Here is a 20,096-nt window from a genome sequence, read left to right on the forward strand (position 1 = left end):
TCAGAAATAATTTTCCTAATACATAAAATTTCTATAATGCTTTTCTAGATACTTAAAGACGCTTAACAGCAGCAACAAAACAAAAAGGGCAGTACAATTGAATTATCTCACAAATCTAAATTAAAATCTATTTTTTCTTCTGCCATCATTAGATTAACATTGGATTCTTCTATAACTGTACAATCCGTTTGTCTATTATTCATTTTTATCTTTATTTAATTTATTTAGTTTTAGTTTCTTTTCTTTTCCATTTTCATTGACATTGTTATTTTAATCACTTGCTATTCCCTTTGTAAAGCACTTTGAGTAGCCTCAGTTTATAAGGTACAATAGAAAAGGGTATGAATTTTAATTAAATCAGTGAAACGCTAAAATAGAATGGGAAAACCTTCAGATTTGAATATGTATTTCTACACACACACACACACACACACACACACACACCAAACCAGTTACTCAAGTACCACCTACCGAGCGTGTTTCTGGTTGCCTTTATTGTTTATTTCATTCACTTAATCCTTTATGATGGAGAAACATTTTTATATTGTTCATGCACTGAGCACATACTTGCATTTCTAGGCTGTAACATATATAACATTGCAAGTGTTAGTGTCTTTTTGTTTATGTGTAGTGTGCAAGAGAGAATACTAACACCTCTGGGCTCTTGGTTTAATGAATTACCCCATTTAAGCCATAAATGCATGTGACATTTAGATTCAAATTGCCAATAACTGTATCAAATGTATAAGATATGCCCCTTTGGCACATTTTCTTAACTCTCCATTAGCCTTGTATAATAATCCATAAGGTCCCCAGAAGGAAACAATATGGAAATGCAGAGGGACATTTTTTATTCACAGACTGTACAATCTGAGGTTGCAACAAAGAAGGAACAGCAGTTGTTGAATATTTGAGTTTCAACACTGGAAGACACACAAGACTTAGTATCTAGGTATTCCAGGATAGCAGAATGATTAGAAATCCAGACAGTATGATTGAAGTTGTTTCTGTGAGTATCCAACCGATCACTATCACATGACAATTCAAGTAAAAGTAAAGTGGCAGATGAAGTAATGCATGAGATGGATGAGACTGCTTGAATTTAGCTGCTATTTTTGTCTACTTGGTTATTTTACATTTAAATGTGATGTGTTACTGTAAAATCAGTTCATTTTTCCTGTAGAGCCTTGCATTTCTCCCTGCAGAGAGGGAGTAATAATGTAGTCAACCACAAGCCTTCAGGCTATTGCCAACGGTGAAGATGAGTGCAGTGCAAATGCATAATGCTATTAAGTAGCTTAATGCTAGCCCTAAAGCATTTTGGATTATCGCTACAGTAATTGGAACTGGTTCCCACCTGTTCTTATTTAACACACACTCACTTGAGACGATTTACCAGGTTATCACAATCGGCAGTAATGCTGGTTGTGCTAATAGAGCCATTTGTTCTGTGACTGACAAATCCTGCACCATACAAGCCCATTCTGTTTGTTCACAGCGGGGAGCCATAATCTGAGCATGCAGATGACCGGAGGACAAATCGATTAGCATTCATGTCAGACACATCATGGAAGCATCATGGAGAATTGGTGGTAATTGGAGAGGCTGTTGAACGTGATGCCATTTAGTTTGCCGCCAAGCAGATTTCTTGATAAACTGAAGACATTGGCAAGCATTGATATGATAGATTTCACTTCCACACATACAGTTACCACGCTTTTGTTTGGCTTTGAAAGGGTAACATCAGTGCCTAATTTTATGTTTGGAAATACTGTGCCTGTGCTGTAGGGAGATATGGTTCTGCCTATGGTGTAAATGGGCAATTCAAACTAAATTTTAGGTTTCAGCATTAATCATCAAAAGCAAGAGGAATACGCTTGCTTTGTAAATACAGCAGGACAAAAAGAAATACTGGACCCAGGCAGGCAGTACACAAAAGAGACACATTTCGCAACTACTATATATTAGAGGACTGCGTGGGCCTGCTTTTTTAAGACCGCTGCCACCTGCTCAAGCTGCTTTTTGTGCTCCAACCACCTGCAGGATGTTCCTCCATTCCCACAATCGATTTATCAAGCCCACCCATTCACAATCGAAAGTCTGTGCCAGTTCCCATCACTAAATGAGACCTGATTGGAAAAACCATAAAAAAGTTTGGCACACACTGTTATAGTGTGAGAAGAAAGATGCCCTGTCATTTAGGGTTAAAGAATCAGAAAATGGCAAAATAATTTGGTTGTAATAATTTGGCAAACAATGTCAAAGGCTTCACATACTCCACCGAGGCCAGGCATCACAACATGACCGCCCACGTCTATTATGTCTGCAAACATCTGCTGCAGGTCCCTGCCCTGCCCTGCACTGACTGACCTCTGTAACACATACAGTTGGAGTTGGAGGCTGCAGAAATATACATGAATTGTTATTTGATTGTTATTTGCTGCGAATTAATTGGATTATGCCCCTTTTCAGGCAAGGAGCAGTGGAAATGTTTGTTATTTAAACACTGCAGAGAAGTAGTGATCCGTATGTACATATTGACACGATGTGCTTTAGTCTGTTTTGAAAAGGCTTAATGCTGAGGTACAATTTTTAGCCTTGGATTTTAATATTTGTCAGGCACTCCATGTAGAACAAATTGGGGTTAGCTTTTAGCAACCATATGTGTATCCTCCTCCCTTTCCCACTGTTCCTCTTTTTTTTCCTCTCTTTGTGCCTTGTCCTGACTTGCACCGAGGTTGATAAATATTGCCAAACCGACAGATGAAATGTGGCTTGATCTCCCTCTGTCTCCCCCACAGCGCTTTCTCTTTCCTTCTCTCTTTCAATTACAACAAAGAATTACCACCACACAGAACACATACACATATGTTAAAACATAGGCATAATTGTAATATAGTCATATCATATAGAGAGCCCTGCAGGATCATCACCAGGATCATTTTGATGATTCTTTTTCATTTATTTTTTTCAGTTTTTATTGTACTTTTATGTAAAGAATGGACACGTATTTAAAGCGTAATTAAGAATTCAAGGATTTCCTTTTGATAGAATTTCAGTTTGCATGAAAAAGGGTTCTGGCCTTTTGAACTCCCGAATGATTACTAATGAGTCTGTGACAAAGACTCTAATCACAATATCAAGAACAGGAAATGGGACTCTAACGTATGACAGATGTTTACACTCGGTGACGGCACTCTAGCTGACTTGGCTTTGTGCTGGAAGCCTCCGTAAATATGTAAGGCGTTAAGATAAAGCTTTAATGGATCATGTAATGGATCACCTCAAACTCACAGCAGCTGTTTGCTTGAAGGGAAATACTTCTGCACTTTAGATTTCGAATGTGTTATTCCTTTGCTGTGTATTGGTGAACATTTATCTCTCTCTGGCATTAAATGATTGATGTATATAAATGGATTCTCAGTGTTTCTCACAGGTTGTCAGTTTACTTCAGTTTATTGATGACTTTTTATTGCTGCTTCATTTAGCAAACCCACTAACTCACATTTTCTTCAGCATACGCAGTCTCTCATTCCACTGTAAGATAATGGCCGTAAAATACTATTATGCTTCCATCTGGTTATCCAGGCTATATTTCATGCTGTATCTCTGTTCAGTTTGTGTTGGCACAGACCACTACTTTAATAAGTACTGTGATGCTGGTGCAATGAATTATGGTCATTGTAGTTAAATTACTTGCTTTGGGAGCTTGGCAGCATTAAATAGTGATTGATTATCATAAGGTAATGCTTTTCATTATACTTGGGTCTATATTGCGTTACAAACATACTTATAACTATAACCACTCATAAATATTCATAATAATATATAATAATAGTTGTAACATTTAAAATAATGTTATTATAACTCACTGACTTTTTTTGCAAGGATCATAGTGTATTATAATTATCATAGTTGTAATACATTATTATATTGTATAATTCATCACAACCACTTAATGTGATTATAGGGTTAGTGTAGTGGGTCATCCTGAACCTATAATGCATCATAAATACATTTATAATGCATTATAGACATGGACATACAAAATGTCAGTGACCTTATAAATTATTATAGTCATTTAAAATGCATAATAATCAACTATGATTATTGTTATGAGGCATTATGAATATTTTTAAATGTTGTGAAGTATAAATATACACTGCTAGAGGCAGTTTATAATTTATAAGTATTTTTATAATGAATTATACATGACATGGGTTTCATAGAAAGTGTTACCAAAAATTACATCAGCAAGAGCAAAAACTGTCATGGTCCAGATCACCCAAGCTCAAGTCGGACAAAACATTTGGGTTGGGGGTGTGTGGGGGGATACTCTGCCACTCAGATATTAATATTGCATGGGAGACATGCCTTATTCCTACACCTCTTGTCATTTTCTCTATCCCCAGGCCACAGATCCAGATAAAGGAGAAAATGGCCAGGTGCGCTACCGGATCGTGAATCATCCGGACTTGTTTACAATCAGCGCTAATGGCAGCATCTACACAAGAGTGCCTCTTGATCGGGAGCTTAGGAGCCTGTATGATCTGGTGGTAGAGGCCTCAGATGGGGCAGTGGATCCACGGCGGACCACTTTGACCCTCTCAGTCCAGGTCATGGATATTGATGACAACAGCCCAGTGTTCTCCCAGCAAACTTATGTGGTTAACGTACCTGAAAACAGCCCTGTGGGAACTGTGGTCCTAAAGCTAAGTGTAAGTATTTACGTGCTTGTGTTTATTGTCAAGGTTTGTGTCTCTCTCCGCCCCTTAAATGTCTCCTGTCTTCCTTTATATAATTATATAATGTAGCACTGATGCTTTAAGAAACAGTTTTAGTAGCAGGCTTTCACCATCTTTTTCAAGTGCGGGCAATTTAGTGTTTAAATGTCAAATGCTTCCAGACGGAAACATTTACACACAGAAACATACACAGCCTTATATACACTGAAGGGAGAAACACTTTCTTCTCCTGTCATGACAGGTCTTTGGGCATTTTTAGACTCAAACAGAATAAGACTTTAAGCTAGAATTTTCAAGTCATCACCAGCCTTTAGTAGTGGATCATTTTTCCATCTGTCCTGGCAAACATGAATATAACGCTCCACAAATTTTTAAAAAACTTTTCAACTTGGCATAATCTGTCTTTGGATAGATTCAACACTGTCATACGTTGGCTCACATGTTAGCACTGAAGTCAAGTGTAGGAAAGCCATATGCAGGCAGAGCGAACGTGGAGCGAAAGAGAGAGTAATTGCTGGAATATTGTGAGTGGCATTTCCCACAGAGGGGTAAAGCAAGAGGAGAGGGTAAGAAGCAGGGTGGTGACGGTTGAGGGTGAGGGGGGTGAGTGACAGTGGCACTGTGACACCCTTAATCTCCGAGACAACCGCAGCTCTAAACGGACGGGGGTGGCTGGCAAGACACCTAAAGAGCAAAAGTGAGATCGACTCTAAGAAAAGGAAGTGGATAAGTCGGTAGCTTCACTGCTTATACCTGAATATATTTCATCTTATTTTGTGTATAAATATTGTTTGTGTGTCTGTTTGTGTGGGGGGCGCACCTACACAACAACTTGTATTCCATCATCCATAAACTGCATGTAATCATCTCCTATTGCAGTAGCTGTTGCAAATTCTATCTACTCCGAGAGCTAGGACTGCATGTAATAAGAACCAACTTAAACTCCCCTCAGTGGTTTAATTTAATCAGAACCTATTAATGATTGATGTCAGTAACCCCTGCAGCATATAAACGCAGATTAAAATAGAAACATTAATATTCATTGTCGATAGCCACAGTGCTTCTGTATATGTGTGAGGTCCAAGATTTTAAATATATATTGCTGTTTTTCTTACCATCAATCCACTTTTTCTCCACACATATGCTCCTTTTTTATTTAATGTGCTCTAATCGTTTCTTCTGCTCATCCCTCTCTTTCCTCTCATAGGCGGTGGACGCGGACCTCTTCTCCAATGTCACATATCGGATCAAGACTGAATCGGCCAGGCAGCTGTTTTCTCTGAACCCTGTCACAGGGGAGTTAGCTGTGCTGCAGACCCTGGACTTTGAGGACCTGGCAGCTATGGGCATGGGGGCCTCTTACACTTTCCAGGTGGAAGCTGTCGACCAAGGCAGTGTCGTGCCCCCAGGGCAGGCTACCGTCACGGTCCGCATCACGGTAAGAGCCCTCCGGATAGTCGGTCCACCACAACCTCTCAGCGATCTGTTCTTCTTCCATCTATCCTCATTGTCCCTCAGGAGCAGCAGCACTGCCAGTGAATATGTGGTGACTTATTAGCAGAGTTTTACAGTAGTAATAGCTAGTCCGAGCCATAGTCCAGAAGGGGATTGCAAAGATAATGTGCAGTGTTTCACCTGTGCTGCTTCTGTGAAATGACATTCACTGGCTATAGTGCAGTTTTTGCAGCCTCTAAATTTGCACAAATGAGACAAAAAGAAACCATGTCACTCTCAAAGCGCCGGCAAAGGGTTAAATGCACTGCTCTGACAAGCAAAAAGCGCCTCACTGCGCTTGTGTTCATGGCACCAAGGCAACAGTTATACTTTGCCACATGCATAATTGCAATAAGATGCTTAAAGAAGGGCAAATTACACTCAGCTGCAGAACTTTATGGGGGTGTTTGCGCTGTAATATCATTAGCGCAATATCTTTTGTGGGTCGGACTGAGATCGTGGTTGCAAGTGATGTGCAAATTATGATGCTATCAACAGCTGTAGTTAATTCTTTGTGAATTTGCTTGTCATTAATCCATTGATTACAAAGCAGAATGGATTTCCTTTGCGAGACATTTTTTGGCCTCCCGACCTGATGTCCTAGTAGTTGCACCAGAACAAAGAGAATTTGATGGATAGGTGTTGCTGCCTTGCAAAGCTCTATTCCACATCTGAATGACTCATTAGCTTTGTGACAGCAATTATGTCAGGTTTTTGCAGGAGCTTGTATTCCCTTTACAACCTTTCAAAAGATTAACAGCTGAATCCCAACGAAAGGATTAGACGCCTTATGTTGCGCTGCTATTCATGTGAGTGTGTGTGTGTTAACGGGGTGTGTGTTCTGAGTGATTGTGCACTTCAAAATGCACGTATTCACATTTATCTGTGTATGAATTCGCTCCACCCCCAGAGACTGTTTCAAAGTCTGCAGAATTAAGCTATCTGTATAACGCTGAATTGGAGGAAGCGTTGAAGCTTATTCAAGCAAGTTCACTGCATGGCCTGCCAACCTGTAGAGTGAGTTTGTCCTCTGATAAGGACAAGCTTTGTAGCAGTGTTCGCACTGTCACCCAGGAACTGTGTTTGATAGGATAAGGTATTGCACAGCCACTGATATCAAACCAATGTCTGGTATTCGAAATGGCAGACATGAATTAGAATGAGCCTAATGGATTCATGCAGGCTTCTCAGGGACTACGGTTGGAGCTGATTCCGCTGATTCCATTTCCTTCCTCATATTACACCTCCAGAGGGTTATTTGAACTTGCTTGTGTTTGATTTCCTCTTGTATTGTTTTGTTGTTGTCTCTTATGTCGGATGCCTTGCAGTGATGGATTGAGTGTCCTGCGTATCCCTTTGTTCTGAATGAGTCCCCCCAACTTTTTTTTTCTGTTCTTGTACTTCTGAAATGTAAAGCAGACACCTTGTGTTTGTAGGCATGTTGGTGTGTGCGCATGGATGGAGAAATACTGTAGGCAGCACATGCATGTTTCAAACAAACATGAGTGGGTCTGTTCATTTTGCATATTGTGCACACTTGCAACACAAGGATCCGGCTTTGTTGTTTAGAGTAAGGTCTGATCATAGATTTTCTCCAAGGAAACGCTAAACCAGCATATAGATCAAAGTGTGGCTGCCCTTTACCACTGAGTTTAAAAAGCACAAACTGTTGCCCATGGCTAAGTCAAAACAGTGGAAAGTAAACAGAAAAGTCAAGAGAAAGAGACATCAGGCTCCGGCGCTTATTCTACAGAGCTAACCTAGTCCTGAGAGATATGTGAATGGTTTATTGAGGCATGAATTAATTACAGGGAGAAGGTGATTAAAAGCACTAGTGATGGGGAGTTCCCACGTGTGTTCTGGAAGACCTGGAAATTAAGATAATAGTTTTCCAGACATGGAGACACCCGGAAATTGATTAAAATGAGCAGATATCCTGTAAATTGCCAATGTTATCCTCAAAAGATTTTTTTGTAATTCTTGCCTTTTGTTCCAAAACTTGACTTTTGGTAGGATATACTGTAGGAGTGTAACAATGCATCGAGATGGATCGATATATCAATTCATGGGTGAACTATCCAACTGCATTGATGCATATCGTCATCTTAAATATACACTTTTTTATGACAATTTCCCTGTTTTGTTTTGAGAAGTAAACTTAGCACACAGATGAAACCTATCTTGGGAATATATGTTCGTAATTAAAAGATCATCACAGGCTCTTTAAGTTAACCCATAAAAAACAGTTGCACTCAAATGCACTTGTGGCACTTCATAGTGAACAGAAGGTCTATTTTTTATTATTTGCATTAAAAAATACTGGATTGTTTTTCATTTAAATATCTGGAAGATCTCAGAAATTAAATGTTAAAATGGTGTTGTTTTTTGTAAGTTAATATAAATCGTCTTATATCATATGATGGCCCCTAAATCGAACCAAATCGAAGTGGTACTGCAGCAGACTATGTGGTATTGGTAAATATTGTATTGTGTCCAATGAATTGATCTAATCAATAAACCTGAGATTTACAGCCATACTATTCACATGGATGCGGAGCAGAACTGACTTGCAGAAATCTTTTCGTTGTCACATTTTTGTTTTAGATCCGCAAGCAGGATTCTCAGAGTAGCCAAGTGGAAACTAATTTCCAAATGCTGGCCACTGGATAGAATGCAGGTTAAAAACACTTCTTCATTGGTTTTACTTGCCTAGGGTATTGCCACTTGGTCGTGCCACACTTCATATGACATTTCATGAGAAAGTGCTGTCCTGTATTGTCAAGAAAAACTCCTGGAAAATGTCGTGGAAAGGTCCTGGACAATGATTACTTTAACAGAATCCGAAACCATGTCTGGGAATCGCCACAGTATATCACTGAATCCCAACAAAACTGTTTAAACGTCTCAAGGGGTAGAAAAGATGGAATAAGAGAAAGCTTTCTCTTCCATTAAATGTCAGACTGTGTATTTAAGTAGGTCAGAAAACCTTGTTCACGATTGTCATCTTAACAAGATGTAAATGCACCGTACTGGTCCTTGTGATTCAGGCTCCATTATCATGAGATTTCTTGAGAGATATCTTGAGAGAATAAAACTAGTATTAAGTGTATTCAAAGCCTTAATACAGGAAAAGCTTTTATATCTGTCGTTGTATTTGGTAGGCATCTGGTGGAGTCGAATGTGTATATCAGTAAAGATAAACTAAACATAAAGGACGAATCATTAATTATGCACCATTTAATTTCACAGCATCTGCAGAATGGTCTAATTTAATTAGATGTCGTGATTAATTACCAATGCATTAACACAAGCCTTAGAAAAGAAGGAAAATGTTTTATTGCTTTAATTTACAAAATGTAGACAGGCGGGTGCTGTTGCAGGGGGCGTGTCTCAACAACCAGAGTTAATTTGGCCCACCAGAGGTCAACCCCGCTCCATCTCTTCGGCAATTTTTTGATTTGCGGGGGGTTAGGCAGAGTCAGATGCTGCCAAGATAGTGATGGCTGGGGCCAGATTTGAAATTTAGAATGAGAATTGCTAATTACTTTTATTTGCAATGGTATAATTACAGTAAACAGTATATGCATATGTTTATATGTGATCACATTCAGCTCAGATGCACAATCCTTTAATTACATGGACAAAGCCTGGGGCATGGTGAAGTACTGCAGTGGGAAATTTTGCCTGAATCCACAATAACTTGCTGGAAGTGTTTGCTGAAATCAAACAAAGCAGCAGCTGCAAAATCTGCACTGCTACAATACTGCTCTTTTAGCATGCGAGGGCATCAGCAGAAGTAGTAGTAGAATACATTGACGAATGAATTTGACCCTTTTAACTCCAGATCTGAAGGGATATCTGTCCTGCCCGTTCTCTATGACCTGTTAACCTGCAGTGTAGTTTAACAATTTGTACTGTTCTGATTGAACAATGTCACATAACTGGATTGAAACCAATGTCACAGACATCGGCAATACATAACTGATACACTTACATTTATGGAATCTCTTTTTCTTTTTAGGACATGAATGACTTCTCCCCCATCTTCACACAAGACCTGTATAAGGGCATGGTGGCACCCAATGCAGAGAAAGGAACGGTCATCACCTTTGTTTTTGCTGAGGACCAAGACCCCCCAGTGAGTATTACAGAAACACTCTTCAAACGGTGGCACACAGAGCTTTAATAAAGGTAGTAGAGATAAAAAGCCTTTCTTGGGGATTTTTTACCTTTTTATTACTTGTGCTCTCAGAACGTCAGATAATTTCTGCCGTAGCGTTTCGCACAGTGCATTTCAATGCAGCTACAAGGAGGTTTTACCTGGTTTATGAAACAGTTTCAATTCAGTACTGATGCCTCTATGTGACCTACACAAGCAAACGAAACCATCAGTGAGAAGATTGCCTATTTCTGTGTAGTTATTCTTAATGCTGGTTCTTTGATCTGATTCCCCGTGAAATCGGATGGTTTACGGCACACAAAGGGGAAGAGCCGATGTTTACAGGCAACGTTTTGCAGTGAGTAGTATGTTAGCCAGTTAAAAGGAAGCAGGAGGAGATTTTTCTTTGGAGAAATTCATTTTTGACATTTTGTGGTTATGGCTGATACTGGGACACAATCATTGAATTGACTGAAGAACAGAAACAAGGTAAAAGGGACAGTGATGGAGAAGATAAGTCAACCATGACAACTGCAGAATTTGAAAGGATTCAAAACTGTCACTGTATTGGCCCTCTTTCTCCCAGACACTTAACATGTTTATTTTATTTATGAAATACATTGCAAGAACTGGTTTTACATCAATAAATTAATTTAAGCTGGTGGTGAAAACAAATGTAACTTTTATTTATCCATAGTCATATTACAGTTATTCATCTTACATAGCCGCAAATAGATACATTACCTCATCACTATGTATCCTGCAAACAGCTGTATTTTTTAAAGACAGAAAAAAAATAACGTTTTTTGTTTGATTCCAAGAAATAATGCATGGTCTCCAGATCAAGATCTTTATGAAACATTATAAACATTACCACTTTCATCCAAAATCAACACTAAATGAAAGGTCTTTTAAAACATGTTTTCAATACTTGGATGCTCTCATTAGAGATACAGTGCTGTGTGTGTGTATATATTGTGTGTCTTGTTCGGCGTCTTGGCCTGTATGAGTCATATAACAGTTGCCTCAGACAGCGTCATGTTTCCTCAGACTGCTTCACCTCCCTATATCTGAGCAGGCTCTCCTGGGACTGGCACTATGAAGATTTTTTTTCTTTTTCTTTATGGTATCTGCAAGCCAAGGAAGAAAATTACACAATGCAGAAGGGAAGTTGTGACACCCTGTTGAGAGTAGAAACACTGGCGCAATGGGGAATATTTTGGGGCAGAGTTGAGAGTGCATCACATGACTTTTTAAGTTTATTGCTTTGAGTCTGTTAATAGCTTGAGATGTCTATTTGGACACGCACATGACCTGACTCTGAGAATATTTGGTTCCACGTCATTCACCTCAGCTGAACTTCTTTATTGGCTGTACCACCCACCTTAATATTTTATTGGACTTGGTGAGTCAGCAGTCTTCTTGCTCACATCTTCTCTGTCTTTTTGGTTGTGGTACAGAGTTTTTTTTTCTCTCTCTCTCTCTTTGTAGACACTTCACGAAACCAGCTTTTTCTGTCATAACACAGTGTCTTTTTTTTATTTATTTTCAAATTTTCACTGTGGAAAAAAAGGGAATATGAATCCCCCTGTGACCTCCCTGCCTTGCCCTAATAGCTTCCAGCTCTGAATGTGTTTTTCAGTGAAGGTCTCTATGGCTGGACTTGATACTTGTTATCAGTGGCCCTCCTGCTGATGGGATCTCACCAGGGATGGGTGAGCTTATGTACTCTCCGCAGCACGTAAACACTAAGGGATGTGGATGCCTGTCAGTCCCAGCTGTGGGTGGTAAAACATCTCCAGAGCGCCACAGGGACTGCTGTACATCTCACTTCTCCTCTCAGAGGGAGACGCTCCCTCCTCCTGCTTTTTCCTGCCCACCCCCTCTCTACCTCTCTGTCTATGCAGCTAAAATAATTCTTTTAAATGTGAACTTTTCCCCTCATACGAGATCTTTTTTTCCCCTGAAACATTCTTAAAGAGAAATCTGGTGCAATAGAAAATATCCAACAGTGCTGAGGCCCAAATAATAGGTTAGAAATCATCATTATGTTAGCATGAGCACAGTGGCAGCGAGTGAGGAGCGGGAGTGACTCTGGAAAGTGGTTTGACAGACAGAGGGATTAGATTTTCTAACAGGAGCTGACTAACCCAGTCTCTTATTGACCTGGATTTTGGAGCTCAAAGCATTTTATTGACAGGATGCCTGTCATAGACACCTCTGGTGGAACAGGGCTTAGTATAGTGCATTCTAAATACACACACGAATTTGCGCACACACACATTCTCTCTATTACACAGGCTCATAAAAACCTTGACACACAAATAAAGAAAGAGAGGGAGAGACTTGCGCTTGCTTGCAGTCTTGATGCGACAAACGTGCATATTTTGTTTGAAGGTTATAATGGTGTAGAGTAGACTATTCCGTCTCCTTTTTTTCCCACATTTTGGAAAGAGAGCATAATATCTATCCACCTGCACCCCGGGAGAAGTGATACTAATGGTTTTTAAAAAGTGCCACTCGTTCCTAAACCATCAATGTTTGTATCATCCTGAATGAGACAGGAGATCACCATGGAGACAAATGTTCCAGGAAGGAGCTTTAATCTTCAGTGAGGTTTATTTGTGACAGAAAAACAAAGTTTATTTTTCTTCTGTGGGTGTTTATCGCAGAATGTTTACTCTTTATAATTCGCATTTCTTCATAGGTCTTTTGTAGGGGTGGGGGACAAAGCGATGCAGCATAGTATCGTGACATTTGAAATGAGTGCCAATATTTTGCGCTGTTTACAATTGGTGTACAGAAGTCCACACATTTGCATTCAGTTAAGTTGGACTATGTCGACAGTAATAAAAAAAAGTTCAATTTTTCAGATGCATGGAACATTTATGACAGCTTTTACAATATTATCTTATGTTGGTCTGTCTCTCTGCTTGATAATCATATTTTGCTTCAATAAAAATGATTAAACTCAGATGAAAAGACTGAAAATGTATTAGATAGAAGAGATGCTGTCAAAGTTTTCCTTCTGGGACATATTAACAGTTGAAAAAGGTAATAAATCACTATATATTGCAATATATGTTATCTCAATACTCAGCATATCGGAAAATGTATATAATAATATGGTCACTTAAGTTTATACCCCTAATCTTTTATTAAATTGCAAATCAAATGCGTTAATTAATGTTTTCACAAGCCTACCAAATTTAAGTTGTAATAATGTGTTGGCTTTGCTGTTTTACACTCTCTGCTCCAGCCCTGCTTTGTGTTGTGAGTCTCTGAAGCATCGTTCAGCACTTCCCAGAGCTTCTGAGCTCATTCTTTAATTCATGAACTTGCTGTTCTACACTAAAGAGAATTTGACTTTTCTAAAAAGAAATACAAGCAAAACAAAAAATAACACAAAAATGGTCAATGTTGTCTTAAGTAAGATTTTTTTTTGGATGCCCTTTACGTCTAAAATTGTTGTTGCTTATTTGCAATGTTGATGGCACAGTGAGGTCACTCTAAAGGTGGACATAAAACATTCATGATGTGTGAGTCAAACACCAGACAAAATGAGTGTTGTAAAGCTGAAGATCTCCGACATGCTCCTATAACTATAGCACTTTAAGTACTTGACTCGTATGTGAGCCACTGTGTGTTTATGTCAAATCTGGACACACCAATCACTTTGAAACTGTGCAGTGTGCTCAGGAGAATACAGATTTTGAATTGTGTTGTGATATGAGAGGGGAAAATGTCATATTATTGGTTCCTTTTGGTTTGATTTTGTGGAGTCACATCATCTGGGTTTCAAACATAGACTATATCTAAATAATGGACGTAGTCACTGTGACGTCACCCATTGGTTTGTGAACTGCCCGATTGCAGCATCTAGTTCGGGATCTTACTTTACGTTCGTCACCATCTTTGTTTTTTCGAACCGAGAACAGAGAGGCCATATTTGGACCGGGGGATGCGAGGACAGGTGTCCTGAAACAAAATGTACGTTATTTACTGGAAAAATTTAAGAGCCATCTCCTTGGAGTGTCTTTTAGTACAGTAGAACACTGAATAAGACATTTTTAAATGAACAAAATATTCAAATTAACTTTCATGAACTGAAAATACACAGTGAAAGGGTCAAAGTTCTAAGAAGAAAATACAGACAACGACAAACAAGTTCACAACGATTTAGATGTACACACTGCCGTGCATGCGCATTGTTTTGCTACGCTGATATCCTGATTGACAGTTCACTGTGTTAGCAACCTGTCAATCAAAGGTAGCAACACCCCAAATCATAAGCTTCATCAATTTTTTTTCTAAAAGTGACCAATATTTCCACAATTAACATCATATTGCCTTGAAGAAGACTTGAAACTAGGGATTGACACCATAATGTTGCCACGTGATTTTTTCTGAGGTAATAAATAAAGTAAGAAGTCGTCTCATTTTGTATTGAGGAAGATAGGACTGAAGCCATTGGCGCCTCCTGTTGGATTTTTGAAAGAATGCTGGTTTAAGGCACTTCCAGGTTTGCTTCACTGCTCAGACGGGGAGGTTGCCGCCTCATTTCAAAAGGCTAACTACTGATAGAATCTGGAGGAGCAATAAGTAGAGGATGGTTGCTGCTACTAAGTTGACTACAGTTGAATCATTAAGCAAAGTTCTCAACTTCCTTCACGGTCATCACTGTCGATGTCTTGCTACTGCAGCCAAGGTATTAGATTCCTCTGTGTGTGGTGTTTTTTTATTAATGGCCCTGTCCTTGCATCTTTTCCATTTCATGTTAGAAAACAAGTTGAAGAGCTTTTAGAGATGAGGCCCTTTTTCTCAGAATCCCCTTAGTGAATTCACTCAGATAGTTTTGTAACCTCTTAGAGACACATTTGTGTGAGTAAGCCTCCCGAGGGATCCAGTGCTACTACAGGATCTACCCCTCTCTCCCTCTCTCTTTCTCTCTCCCACTCTAGCCCCAGGTTTTTACCCCGTCCCTTGGGAGAAAAATCAGTTCAGGCAAGGGAGCAGTGTTTCAAAAAGGCTTATTAAAAATCAGACCGAATTTTAGGTCCAAAGGGACAGAACTTGAATAAGATAAGCTATAGAGATGATTAGTAATCAGGAACCATGATTAATCTTAATCAAAGGGTCATTTTAAAGTCCAGACTCTCACTAATGAATGTAAGTGTGTTACTCTGGAGACTAGAGGGGTGGGTTTAATGGAGAGTTTTTTATTCAAAATGAAAGGAAAGAGGTCTGAATCAATGAATAACAGTGAGTTTACATAAGGTTGTCTGATGAGGAGAGACATTAGGCTAATTCTCCGGTTACACAGAGAGAGAAGCAACCTTTTCTCACTTAAACCACTTCAGCGCTGTTGCATGGTAAGAAAATAAAATGTAACAATAATAGAGTTGTATTCATAAGCAAACAGTATTGCTGCATCCTTGTAGCTTGACTGCATCTTCCAAAGACTAATTACTTCCATCTTTACAGCTTTATTTGAAAATGTGAAAGGTGGTGTCCAGATAAGTGGATTGATGTGGTTCGTGTTCTTCTTTCTCCTTCCTCCAGGGCACTCCGGCAAGTTTTGTCCGCTACAGAGTGGATCTGGACAGGTCACCGTACAGTGGAAGCATCTTTGATGTGGAAGAGGAAACTGGAAGAGTTATCACTAAGGTCAACCTCAATGAGGAGCCCAGTGTCACCTTTAAAGTGAGTGGCAGTGATTATGGTGACAATAGCGGTAATGAGCTGCTGCTGCTGCTGCTGCTTGTACTGTTGGTGTGTCACTTCCAATATGTTAAAGGGGTAGTTCTGATTTTTTGAAGTGGTGTTGTACAAGATACTTACCAACAGTCAGTTATTACCTACTATAGATGGCATTCGGCAGGCCTCCTGTTTAGGAATGCGGGCAGAAGTAATGGCACAAAAGCTACGCAATACACAGCTTAGGACAGGGGCAGCAGCTAAACATGTCATCTCTTAACAAGGGGCCCCCTAAAAATTAATTATCAGTTAAAACCTACGCTATATTTAGAATACTTTCAGCTCTTCGCCTTGCTATGAAATTAACCAGTTTAGGTTTATGCATGTGGGCTGAAGCCGTTATCTACGCTCTCTGCAAAGCCACCAGACTCCATTGACAAAAACACTCATTTTACCTCACAGAACACAGGAGTTACTGGTCTGCTGCTGATTTGATCATTTAGTTTGTTTCCGTTATTGTGTGACTTTAGTTTTTATAAAGTTAGTTCTGATTCACCAAAGTTACACAATAACAAAAAGAAACTAAACAATCAAGGCCAGAGACTCCTGTGTTCTGTGTGTTAAAATGTCGTTTTTTATCAATGGAGTCTGGTGGCTTTGAAGAGTGAACAGATCAATATAACGGCTTCAGTTCCCTGTGGAATAAGGTTGTTTGATTACTAAGGTAAAGCAATGAAAACATTCTAAATATAGTTAAACTGATTTTTTAGGTGGCTATAAAACATTTTGCTGCTGCTCCCGTCCACATCAGTACATTGCTTCTCCAAACTGATCACGTACTAACCACCATCCACTGTAGATAATACACTGGTTATGGATTCAACCTCACTTCAGAAAAACTGAACTTTCTCTTTGTGTTATTCAAAGAGACACTTAAGACTGTTCAGGAATCTATTTTAAAGTGAATAGTTATACAGTCAGACTTGGCAGAAAAAGATCTGCTCTGTGAGGAAGCTCTCAGGGAATCCAAGCGTACCCACTTAATCCCCTCATGCATACATTTATTATATCAATCTGCAATTAACACAATAGCAAAAATAGAGCGCATAAAGAGGAGATCAGGGTGGTGGTAGAAGTTATTCTCAGGACCCACGGTCTTGGAGCAGGACCCGATTGACTGCATAAACCGCACGGCTCCCAGGTCAGGTCTCAGGTCCTCGGGTTTAGGTGGATCTGTGAATATCTCAATACTCAGTATTGACTTCTCATGTGCAATGTTCAGTGCTCTGCGTTGCATGTTTGGCTGCACTATATGTTGCAGTGAAGAAGGTCAGAAATGTGCACATTGACTTTTAAAAATCGAAGAACAGTTTTGGGGCATTATTACAGAATTGTCTCAGTAATCACGTCATTGCTTTTCTTGTGCCAGTGACCAGAGATATTGAGTTTTTAATCGATTTAACAAATTGCCTCCCAAGTGCTTACATAAAGGGTTTTTTTAACCAATGTAAGATGACCTTACATAGGCATATCTGTAGTTGTGAACAGTGGACAAGGTGCTTTGGGGTAGTAGGTTTTGATGTGGATATGCTTCTTGCACTTCCATGTTGTCTGGCTACCTCTATCCTCTGTATCTTCTTTTCTACTCTGTTTCTCTTGCTCTGTTTCTTTTCAAATGTGTCTGTATTTATTCTCTTTCTGCCTATCTTTCCCTCTCTGCCGCCCCACTCCCCCCTGCTTCCCCCAGGCTCCATTCTCCACAGTCTATGAAAGTAGATCAATACATTCATACTCGCTCCCTTGGAGCTTCGCAGGCTGCCCGCCAGATCCTGTTTTGCCAGTCTGTCTTTATTAGGATGCCGAACATGTCTCCAAAAAAATGCCTGGCAACCTCAGAAAGAGAATTATTTGTGTAGTGAGTTGTAGTATAGTGAAAATAATAATAATAATTCTATGCATACATTTGCATGTGCGTGTTGCTTATGCATGCTCTCCTGCCCACTGCAGTTGTTCGTGATAGCGTTTGATGATGGGGAGCCGGTGAAGACTAACAGCACTTTGGTGGAGATCACTGTTCTTCAGCCTTCCCGCATCCCAATCTTCACCCAGGAAGAGTACAGGTACGTCTTCCTGACACACTGTTGATGCAGCTGCCTCTGCAAGTAAATTCACACATCAAAGAGCAGCTTAGACTGCAGCGCCAGACAGAGAGAGATGGTGAAAAAGGCCTCAGGAAGTGGACAAAGTAAAAAAAAAAACACCTTGACATACATTTGTATCTGTTGTCAAATCTTTCATTTAGCTTCTGTTATACTTTGATGAATTTTTAATCTTTAGGTAAATTATATATTCTACCTTGATCTGCCTCAAACAGCTGTGAAGTCACTGCTTTTCCAACGTATTATTTGGTAATAATGATAGCTATCTGCCACAAGTGAATTATCAGTCATAATCATTTGGCCCCGGGGCACAGACATGCCAACCCCCGCCCCCACCCCCTATTTTGCATCTCTTTATAGTGGTTTTGTGTTTCTTTGTGGTCATTTTCCATCTCTTTGTAGTCATTTAAATGGCCTTTTTTATAGTTTGTGTCTGTGCTTGTTATGCCACTTGGTGAAGTCATTTTGCATCTTTTTGTAGTTGTTTTGTGTGTTGCTTTGTAGTAAGTTTATGTCTCTGATGGGACTATGTTTTTGTGCAGCTCTGTTGTATCTCTTATGCTGTAGTTGTTTTGGTCTCTTTTAAGTCCTTTGTGTTTCGAGTAGCCATTTTCATGTTCCTTGTGGTCAATTTTCATCCCCTCCTACTTTATTCATATCTCTTCAAGCGACATTTTGCAGGTGAAAGCTCTGGATCTGTGCCTGTTAGGCCCATTCAGTAAGCCAGCAATGTTATCTGCACATTATTGGGCTCACCCAGCAAAGTGGCTGCAGTTTTGATTCAGTGTCTCCGTCTTTATAATGCTGTCTCTTCCGTGCCTGACTGATTAATGAGTTTGGAGTATAAATATGCATTAGAGCTTCGGGGTAGATGCTGCAGATCATCACTGCTGTAAACCACATTTGTTTCTCTCTGAGGGTAGAGCTGGGCTTCCCTCTGAGTTTATTAAGAGTCTCTTCTGACAAGATTAAGTGTTTGGACTGTTAAACTGGCAGAGAGAGATACAGGAAGAGGGAACATAATCTATAGTGCTCTGAGATGACTGGCTGCTACACGTGCAATACACAGCTGTACGGGGCCGGGGCTGGGTGGAGTCCGTCTGTGTTGATGTGACTCAGGAGGAGGCCAAGAAGTCATTTATAATTAAAAATAAACATGGATTATTAACAGCTGAAACTGCTTTGAAAAATTCTCCTTGATGAGTGGGTACTAGCGCTAACAGTTGCTTTCTTTTTTGTTGTGCTGCAGTGGGTGTCTGCACTGTTCAGCAGATTCGAGCCGGATTGTGAAGCTTTAAGGTGTGATGGCAAAGTTGCCTGGCACAATGCAGTCTCCGGGAGCTTAAAGTAAAGCTTGTTTTAAGTGGATTGATTTACTAAGTTGTATGTCAGTCAAGGTAGGGAGTCTTGGCAGACTACCTTCTGTAACAGAATTTGATGTACCTTTATGCATAATACAGGGAATGCAAGTGTTGCCCGACCTGTCAACACATGATTTGAGGTTTGTGTATTTTCTTTTGTGCACAGGTACGCATTTCTGCCCATCTCACTTCCTATTGTCAATGTGTGCCTAGTTGACTGTGTGTCAGTACCTGTTAAAGCTACAACTCATTTTCATTATCAAGTAATCTGCAGATTTTTTTCTCCTTAATTAATTGTTTGGATCATAAACTGTCATAAAATAGTGAAAAATGCCCCTGCTAGTTTCTCAAAATTGAAAGTGATGTCCTTAAATGTCTTGTTTTGTCAGTTTGAAACCCAAAGACTTTCAGTTCAATATGATATAAAACAGGAAAAATGAGCAAATCTTCATATTTAAGATCCTGAACATTTTTGCAAGAC

General features: G+C 39.6%; 1 protein-coding gene across 1 annotated transcript in view; it reads left to right on the forward strand.

The window, feature by feature from the left end:
* pcdh15a (protocadherin-related 15a) overlaps positions 1 to 20,096 on the forward strand; it is a 264,071-nt gene that overhangs the window by 184,950 nt on the left and 59,025 nt on the right. The window contains exons 21-25 of the mRNA XM_059358970.1: positions 4,413 to 4,718; positions 5,953 to 6,183; positions 10,261 to 10,377; positions 15,961 to 16,101; positions 18,103 to 18,215. Of these exons, the coding sequence (XP_059214953.1) occupies positions 4,413 to 4,718; positions 5,953 to 6,183; positions 10,261 to 10,377; positions 15,961 to 16,101; positions 18,103 to 18,215 (908 nt within the window). The remainder of the gene's footprint in view (positions 1 to 4,412; positions 4,719 to 5,952; positions 6,184 to 10,260; positions 10,378 to 15,960; positions 16,102 to 18,102; positions 18,216 to 20,096) is intronic.

The sequence above is a fragment of the Centropristis striata genome, chromosome 20 (assembly GCF_030273125.1).
Source record: "Centropristis striata isolate RG_2023a ecotype Rhode Island chromosome 20, C.striata_1.0, whole genome shotgun sequence".
Classification (NCBI taxonomy): Eukaryota; Metazoa; Chordata; class Actinopteri; order Perciformes; family Serranidae; genus Centropristis; species Centropristis striata.